The following is a 9,929-nucleotide window of genomic DNA, read 5'->3' as shown; positions in this document are numbered from 1 at the left end:
TTTGGGTCGGGACCCTTCTTCTGATCCGGTTCGAAGAAGGGTCCCGAACTGAAATGTCGGCGATACTTGTTCTCCAGAGACGCTGCCTGACCTGCTGAGTTGCTGCACTACTTTGTGTCCTTCTTTTGAGATCCAGTGAAAAGCTTTAGATTGCAAGCCATCCAAACAGGTCAGATAGATCACACATAGATACAATCAAGTTAAACTGAAGTACAATAGGTGGAGCAAAGGGGAAGGTGCAGAGGGCAGGATATTGTAGTGCAGTATACCCCATTCTAAACATTGAGACCAATGGCGCTGCCCATGCATTCAGATGTTAGAGATACAGTGTGGAAACAGGCCCTTTGGCCCACCGAGTCCACGCCGACCAGCAATCACCCCGTCAACAGCACTATCCTACACACTAGGGACAATTTATAGAAGCCAATTAACTTATAAACACGTACTTCTATAGAGTGTGGGAGGAAACCGGAGCACCCGGAGAAAACCCACGTGGTCACATGGAGAATGTATAGCCTCCCTACAGATAGCACCATAGTCAGGATCAAACCCAGGTCTCTGGCGCTGTAAGGCAGCAACTCTACCGCTGTGCCAGCACATGGTAGGTACAACATTTGGTGCGAAGATATAACATTGAGGTCCAATTAAAAATAGTTCCAAGGTCTACAATGAGGTAGATGGGAGATCAGGACAACAATCTAGCAGATGGGGGGACGGTTCAGTTGCCTGAAAACAGCTGGGAAGAATCTGTCCCTGAATCTGGAGGTGTGCGTTTTCAAACACCTGTATTGAGTATTCAGTACTCTGGTAAGGAATTTTTAAAAATCTGTGTTTATTTAATGTTTCATTTAATTTAAATGTTAATTAATTTTAATTAATTCTAATGTAGTCTTAATTAATTTTATTTTTTTCAGTAATTTTCGTTCAAATATTTAAAGCAATTATAACTGTTTTTAAATGCCTTCGCTTTGACAGAAGATGAAGCTTTGGCCTAGTTTTGCCAGATGTCAGATGCTGTCTGGATATTTTTGGCAGTGAGGCCCCACTGGTTTTCCGCTTGAGGCCTAGTCACTACCGAAGCCTCACTCATTGCCTTTCTCCCAGATGATCAACACAATCACTGCTCCTCATCCACATCATATCAACATATGATAAGCGTTTGACGGCACTGGGCCTCTACTCGCTGGAGTTTGGAAGGATGAGAGGGAGATCTTCGTTGAAACTTACAGAATAGTGAAAGGCCTGGATAGAGTGGATGTGGAGCGGTTGTTTCCACTAGTGGGAGAGTCTAGGTCTGGAGGTCACAGCCTCAGAATTAATGGACGTTCTTACAGGAAGGAGATGAGGAGAAATTTCTTTAGTCAGAGGGTGGTGAATCAGTGGAATTCTTTGCCACAGAAGGCTCTGGAGGCCGAGTCAATGGTATTTTTAAGGCAGAGACAGATACATTCTAATGACTTCATGACACCAGTTAAATATTATCAGAAAGGGATCTGGTTTGATGAGCCGGGTCTTTAGGTCATAAGTTCTAGGAGCAGAATTAAGCCATTTGGCCCATCAAATCTACTCCGCCATTCATTCATGTGTAAGAAGGAACAGCAGATGCTGGTTTAAACTAAGGATTGACACAAAAAGCTGGAGTAACTCAGCGGAACAGACAGCATCTCTGGAGAGAAGGAAAGGGTGACGTTTCGGGTCTGAAGAAGGGTCTCGACCTGAAACGTCACCCATTCTTTCTCTCCAGAGATCCAGAAGGGTCTTGACCCGAAACGTCACATTCCTTCTCTCCAGAGATGCTGTCTATCCCGCTGAGTGACTTCAGCTGTTTGTGTCTATATCCGCCATTCAATCATGGCTGATCTATCTTTCCCTCCCAACCCCATTCTTCTGCCTTTTCCACATAACCTCTGACACCCGTAGTATTCAAGAATGTGTCAATGTCTGCCTTAAGAATATCCATTGGCCTCCACAGCCTTCCGTGGCAAAGAATTCCACAGATTCACCACCCTCTGACTTAAGAAGTTCCTCCTCATCTCCTTCCGAAAGGAACGTCCTTTAATTCTGAGGCTGTGACCTCTAATCCTAGACTCTCCCACTCGTGGAAACATCCTCTCATACGTTAACCCACTCATTCCTGGGATCATTCTTGTAAACCTCCTCTGGACCCTCTCCAATGCCAGCACTTCCTTCCTCAGATAGGTTGCCCAAAACTGCTTACAATACTCCAAATGTGGTCTGTCCAGTACCTTATATGGCTCCAGCATTACGTGCCTGTTTTGAGTTTGCGTTTAGTTTAGTTAATTGTCACATTGGTACGGTGAAAAGCTTTTGTTGCCTGCTAACCAGTCAGCGGAAAGACAATACGTGATTACCATCGAGCCATCCACAGTGTGCAGGGACATGTTGGGAATAATGGGAATATTTTTTTGTGCATGATAAATTCAGTAAATTCCGATCAAATATAGTCCGAGGGTCTCCAATGAGGTAGATAGTAGTTCAGGACTGCTCTCTTGTTATTCTAGTCCACCCAAAATAAATGCATTAAGTGCCTGTCCCACTTAGCTTGTTCTCTCCTGACGTAGGTGCTGTCGTAGGTTGTCGCCAGGCGACATAGGTTGTCGCCGGGTGCTGACTGGTGAATACCATTTTTTTTTTTTTTTTTTTTTTTAATCAAAAAAAATTATTCAATTATAAAAAATAATATTTACACTACAATAAAACAAGCCAGAACCCACCACCATAATACAATACAAACATGTAATAAACTACTATACAACTATGATACAATCCTTATTGAGGATACATTCAACACCCTGCGGAGCCCAGCGGTCCCGGAACTCCCTCAGGGTGCCCGCAGACAGGGCGTATTCCCTTTCTAATCCCACCCGGGCACGGACGTAACCCTGGAAAAGGGGCATGGTGAATACCATTGGCGACTACCTACGTCAACCTACGTCAATCGGCGACAGGTACCGGCGACTAAATTGTCTTCAGTTGTCGCCGACAGGGTCGTAGTTTGTCGTGGGCGGACGTAGGTTGACTTCGCTTGTCGTAGGTTGTCGCCTGTGTGGTCGTAGGTGGACGTCCTAATGGGTCGCCGGTTGTCGGTAGCTTGCCGTAGCTTGACTTCGACTAGGTGGTAGGTTGTTGTAGACATTGTCGTAGGGGGGGGGGGGGAGGGGTCCAGTCGCCGTTTTTTCGGCGACCTCCTACGACTATGACAGTCGCCGGCAGTCGCCCAAAAAAATCGCCTAAGTGGGACAGGCCTTTAAGTCAGTAAGTGCCAGTAGTGCATACTTAATGTTTTATTTAAGGGTTTTATTCCAGAGGGCGGCACGGTGGCGCAGCGGTAGAGTTGCTGCCTTCCAGCGCCAGAGACACACGGATTCGATCCTGACTACGGGTGCTGTTTGTATGGAGTTTGTACGTTCTCCCCGTGACCACACAGGTTTTTTTCGGGTGCTCCAGTTTCCTCCCACACTCCAAAGACGTACAGGTCTGTAAGTTAATTGGCTTGGTATAATTGAAAAATTGTCCCTGGCGCATGAAGGATAGTGTTAATGTGCGGGGATCGCTGGTCGGCACGGACTCAGTGGGCCGAAGGGCCTGTTTCCGCGCGGTATCTCCAAACCAAACCAAACTCATCTAAACTATGCATTGTCGGAAGGAACTGCAGATGCTGGTTTAAACTGAAGATAGACACAAAATGCTGGAGCAACTCAGCGGGTCAGGTAGCATCTCTGGAGAGAAGGAATGGGTGACATTTTGAGTCGAGACCCTTCCTCAGACCGGTTAGGGATAAGGGAAACGAGAGATATAGACGAGGTTGTGGAGAGATAAAGAACAGTGAATGAAAGTTATGCAAAAAGGTAACAATGATAAAGGAAAGAGCCAATGTTAACTATCTGAAGAAAGGTCTCGTCTCAAAACGTCACCCATCCCTTCGCTCCATAGATACCACCTGCCCCACTGAGTTACTCCACCTTTTTGTGTCTATCTTCGGTTTAAACTAGCATCTATTAAGGGAGTGCAGCGTAGGTTTACAAGGTTAATTCCCGGGATGGCGGGACTGTCACAGCTGAGAGAATGGAGCGGCTGGGTTTGTATTGGATCTTATTGAAACATATAAGATTATTAAACATGTTCCCGGGGGAGTCCAGAACCAGGGGCCACAGTTTAAGAGTAAGGGGTAAGCTGTTTAGAACGGAGACGAGGAAACACTTTTTCTCACAAAGAGTTGTGAGTCTGTGGAATTCTCTGCCTCAGAGGGCAGTGGAGGCAGGTTCTCTGGATACCTTCAAGAGAGAGCTAGATAGAGCTCTTAAAGATAGCAGAGTCAGGGGATATGGGGAGAAGGCAGGAACGGGGTACTGATTGTGGATGATCAGTCATGATCACATTGAATGGCGGTGCTGGCTCGAAGGGCCGAATGGCCTGCTCCTGCACCTATTGTCTATTGTCTATCTGCAGTTCCTTCCTGCGCACAGTTAGCTGTTTGTTGCTTGCCAATGTTGCCGTGCTCCCTCAAACCTGCTTTGAAATGCCAGTTTCGATTATGCTCGAGTCCCGAATTGGGATTTGACTTGGTGATCGTCTGACTGAGGCTGGCATGTCATCACAGAACCAAACTCACACTTTCATGGACTCAGCCGGGACACTAACAAGCGACACCGTGGCCAAACGAAAAGGAATGAGGAGAGATTAGAGCGGCTTGGGCTTTGCAGTATGAAAAGATGCAATTAAGAAGGACCTTCACATGAGTGTGTAAAATATTAAATAGAATAGATGAAATACAGATTATTATCCTTAATTAAGCCAGAAATGCAAAACTGGAGGACACACTTGAAAATAAGCTGGAAGTAAAATTTAAAATAGCAGCTTCCTTGCGTTCACAGAAGGATAAGTATATGAATTAATTTTACAGGCAGCATCAGTCATAGAAATCTTGGAGTCGTTCAAGTGGAGGCAGCATGCTTTGTATCCATAGAACGGTACAGCATGGGAACTGGCCCTTCATGCCGAACAAAGCCATTTTGGGCCCCCTGTCCTAGGGAGGATGTGCTGGCTCTGGAGAGGGTCCAGAGGAGGTTTACAAGAATGATCCCAGGAATGAGTGACTGGTTAACATGTGATGAGCGTTTGTCGGCACTGGGCCTGTACTCGCTGGAGTTTAGAAGAATGAGGGGGGAACCTCATTGAGACGTACAGAATAGTGAAAGGCCTGGATAGAGTGGATGTGGAGAGGATGTTTCCACTGGTGGGAGAGTCTAGGACTAGAGGTCATCGCCTCAGAATTAAAGAACGTTCCTTTAGGAGGAATTTCTTTAGTCAAGAAGGTGGTGAATCTGTGGAATTCTTTGCCACAGAAGGCCGTGGAAGCCAAGTCAGTGGATATTCTTAAGGCAGAGATAGATAGATTCTTGATTAGTACGGGTGTCAGAGGTTATGGGGAGAAGGCAGGAGAATGGGGTTAGGAGGGAGAGATAGATCAGACACGATTGAAGACTTGATGGGCCGAATGGCCTAATTCTACTCCTATTCCTTATGACCTGGTGATGCCAGGTTAAACTAATCTCCTCGGCCTGCACAAGAATTGCTGCCTTACAGCGCAAGAGACCCAGGTTCCATCCTGACTACAATATTTTTACCAAAGCCAACTAACCTCCAAACCTGCACATCTTTGGAGTGTGTGGGGGGAAACTGGAGCACCCGGAGAAAACCCACGTGGTCAAAGGGGAGAACGTACAAGCTTTGCACAGACAGCACCCGTAGTCAGGATTGAACCTGGGTCTCTGGTAGAGTTGCTGACCTTACAGCGCCGGAGGCCCGGGTTCGATCCCGACTACGGGTTTGTACACTCCGTAAGGAGTTTGCACATTCTCCCCATGGCGGCGTGGATTTTGTCCGAGATCTTCAGTTTCCTCCCACACTACTGAGACGTACAGGTTTGTAGGTAAATTGGCTTGGTAAATGTAAAAAGTGTCCTTAGTGTGTATAGGAAAGTGTTAATGTGCAGGGATCACTGGTCGGCGCGGACCCGGTGGGCCGAAGGGCCTGTTTCCGCGCTGTATCTCTAAACTACACTAAACTAATGTATTCCTTTATCAGTTGCAGTATTGTAGTGGTTTATTTTTGTTTAGTGTAGTTTAGTTTATTGTCACATGTACCGAGGTACAGTGAAAAGCTTTTTTGTAGTGTGCGATCCAGTCATGGAAAGACAATACATGATTATCATCGGTTTCTTCCCAGCTGTTATCAGGCAACTGAACCATCCTATCGCTACCAGAGACCAGTGCTGAACCACTACCTACCGCTTTGGTGACCCTCGGACTATCTTTGATCGGACTTTGCTGGCTTTAGACAATAGATGATAGACAATAGGTGCAGGAGTAGGCCATTCGGCCCTTCGAGCCAGCACCGCCATTCACTGTGATCATGGCTGGTCATCCCCAATCAGTACCCCGTTCCTGCCTTCTCCCCATATCCCCTGACTCCGCTATCTTTAAGAGCTCTATCTAACTCTCTCTTAAAAGCATCCAGAGAACCTGCCTCCACCGCCCTCTGAGGCAGAGAATTCCACAGACTCACAACTCTCTGTGTGAAAACGTTTTTCCTCATCTGCATCCTAAATGGCTTACCCCTTATTCTTAAACTGTGGTCCCTGGTTCTGGACTCCCCCAACATCGGGAACATGTTCCTGTGTGTCCAAACCCTTAATAATCTTATATGTTTCAATAAGATATCCTCTCATCCTTCCAAATTCCAGTGTACTACCTTGCACTAAACGTTATTCCCTTATCATGGATCTGTACAGCGTAAATGGCTCGATTGTAATCAAGTCTTTCCGCTGACTGGTTAGCACGTGACAAAAAGCGTTTCACTGTACCTCGGTTCAAGTGACAATAAACTGAACTCAAACTGAAACTGAGTGTTAGGATTTAATTGGAAAATAATTGCATAGGATGTAAGAAAAGGTCATGATCTAAATGTGCTGTTTGTTGCAGGTGATGATTGGTACCTTTGCCATCTGACGATAAAGTTGTTGAGGGAATGTTTTCCCGTGTGGACAATGCAGCTGTTCCCGTATTTAACAGTCGTAGCTCCGGATGCTACGAAGGGTACCCCGGTTTTCCAGCTATCCGCCTGGGATGACTCCGATCACTCTGCCGATGGAATGGAATACTTTCTAACGGAAGGTAAGCAAGAAAGTCGGCCAATCGCATTAAAAATATCCACTGACTTGGCCTGCACAGCCATCTGCTCCGCCATTCAATCATGGTTTTCTATTTCTCCCTCCTAACCCCATTCTCCTGCCTTCTCCCCATAACCCCTGACACCCGTACTAATCACGAATCTATCTAGCTCTGCCTTAAAAATATCCACTAACCTGGCCTCCACAACCCTCTGTGGCAAAGAACAACAGATTCACCACCCTCTGACTTAAAAAATTCCACCTCATCTCCTTCCTAAAGGAACGTCCTTTATTTCTGAGGGTGTGTACTCTAGTCCTAGACTCTCCCACTGGTGGAAACATCCTCTCCACATCCACTCTATGCAAGCCTTTCACTATTCGGTAAGTTTCAATGAGGTCCCCCCCTCATTCTTCTAAACTCCAGCGTGTACAGGCCCAGTGCCGTCTAACGCTCATCATACATTAACCCACTCATCCCTGGGATCATTCTCGTAAACCTCCCTCTGGTCCCTCTGCAAGTGGGAATGTTTTGTTGGTATATGTTGATATATATCAGGGCGGCACAGCGACACAGCTGATAGAGCTGCTGCCTTACAAAGTTTCAATCCTGACCACCGTGCTGTCTGCGCGGAGTTTGCACGTTCTCCCTGTGAGCACATGTATTTCCTCAGGGTGCTCGGATTTCATCCCATATCCCAAAGGCACGCCGGTTTGTGGATTAATTGTCATGGTCATAGAGTCATAGAGTGACACAGCGTGGAAACAGGCCCTTCGGCCCAACCTGCCCACACCGGTCAACATGTCCCACCTGCCTGGTCCAAGTCCATGGCATTCAAGTCAGGCTATCATGATATGTATAAGAAATCCACTTATGACATTTGCAAAGCCACCCAAGAGAAAATTCTGAACCAAGTTAGAGTCCCAGCATGCCACAGGGGCACCAGTCGAATGTGGAAAGGCTTGCATGTCATAATAGGCCTCAGAGTCCTCTGTAAATTGTGTAGGCCTCACCCAACTTTAGTTTAGAGATACAGCGCGGAAACAGGCCCTTCAGCCCACCAGGTCCACGCCGACTAGCGATCCCCGCACACTAACACTATCCTACACACACCAGGGACAATGTTTACATTTTTTACAATTTTTACATTTACCAAGCCAATTAATCTACAAACCTGTATGTCTTTGGAGTGTGGGAGGAAACCAAAGATTTTTGGGAGAAAACCCACGCAGGTCACGTGGAGAGCGTACAAACTCCGTACAGACAGCACCCGTAGTCGGGATTGAACTCGGGTCTCCGGCGCTGCATTCGCTGTAAGGCAGCAACTCTACCGCTGCGCCACCGTGACTGCCCTCCAGTGAGGAGGTTGGTTTGCTTCGGGTGCTCCGGTTTCACCCCACATCCCAAAGACCTGCAGGTTTTCAGGTTAATTCATGTTCTTAGGTTAAAGGAGCGGAATTAAAGCCATTCAACCCATCAAGTCCACTCCGCCATTCAATCATGGCTGATCTATCTCTCCCCCCCCCTAACCCTATTCTCCTGCCTTCTCCCCATAACCTCTGACACCCGTACTAATCAAGAATCCATTTCCGCCTTAAAAAAAACCCCAAAGGCGGCCTCCACAGCCTTCTGTAGCAATGAATTCCACAGATTCACCACCCTCTGACTAAAGAAATTCCTCCTCATCTTCCTAAAGGAACGTCCTTGAATTCTGAGGCTATGTCCTCCGGTTCTAGACTCTCCCACTAGTGGAAACATCCTCTCCGCACCCACTCTATCCAAGCCTTTCACTATTCTGAATGTTTCAATGAGGTCTTCCCCTCATCCTTCTAAACTCCAGCGAGTGCAGGCCCAGTGCCGTCAAACACTCATCATATGTTAAGGCAATAATTGCCCCTCTGTACGTTGCCCCTAGTGTGCTAAAGTGGGATAGCATAGAACTTAGAGTGAATAATTGATCGGTGGTCGGCGTGGGCTCGGTGGGACGAAGGGCCCGTTTCCATGTTGCATGTCCAAACCAAACTAAACAAGACTGTGGGATATTGGACAAAGATGCTGTATCTTTCAATCAATTCACGCAATCAATTTTATATTTCCCAAACACTATTATATCTTCATAAAAATAAGAGTTGAGTATCGGAGCAAAGAGGTCCTTCTGCAGTTGTACAGGGCCCTAGTGAGACCAAACCTGAAGTATTGTGTGCGGTTTTAGTCTTCAAATTTGAGGAAGGGCATTCTTGCTATTGAGGGAGTGCAGCGTAGGTTCACCAGGTTAATTCCCGGGCATGGCGGGACTGTCATATGCTGAGAGAATGGAGCAGCTGGGCTTGTACACTCTGGAGTTTAGAAGGATGAGAGGGATCTTATTGAAATATGTAAGATTATTAAGGGATTGGACACGCTAGAGGCAGGAAACATGTTCCCGATGTTGGGGGAGTCCAGAACCAGGGGCCACAGTTTAAGAATATGGAGTAAGCCATTTAGAACGGAGATGAGTAATAGCTTTTTTTACCCAGAGAGTTGTGAGTGTGGAATTCTCTGCCTCAGAGGGCGGTGGAGGCCGGTTCTCTGGATGCTTTCAAGAGAGAGTTAGATAGGGCTCTTGAAGATAGCAGAGTCAGGGGATAGAAGTTGGGATGTAATGTTAAAATTGTACAAGGCATTGGTGAGGCCAATTCTGGAGTATGGTGTACAATTTTGGTCGCCTAATTATAGGAAGGATGTCAACAAAATAGAGAG

The 9,929-nt window shown here is 46.6% G+C and overlaps 1 protein-coding gene across 1 annotated transcript in view; it reads left to right on the top strand.

Moving 5' to 3' along the window:
- The first annotated feature begins 7,007 nt into the window (after positions 1-7,007).
- Positions 7,008-9,929, top strand: part of LOC116972420 (neural-cadherin-like) — a 145,781-nt gene continuing 142,859 nt past the window's right edge. The window contains exon 1 of the mRNA XM_033020081.1: positions 7,008-7,196. Within this exon, the coding sequence (XP_032875972.1) occupies positions 7,070-7,196 (127 nt within the window). The 5' untranslated portion in view covers positions 7,008-7,069. The remainder of the gene's footprint in view (positions 7,197-9,929) is intronic.

The sequence above is a fragment of the Amblyraja radiata genome, chromosome 4, assembly GCF_010909765.2.
Source record: "Amblyraja radiata isolate CabotCenter1 chromosome 4, sAmbRad1.1.pri, whole genome shotgun sequence".
Lineage (NCBI taxonomy): Eukaryota > Metazoa > Chordata > Chondrichthyes > Rajiformes > Rajidae > Amblyraja > Amblyraja radiata.
Note: the sequence above shows the minus strand (reverse complement) of the source record. Positions and strands in the feature narration are given on the sequence as shown.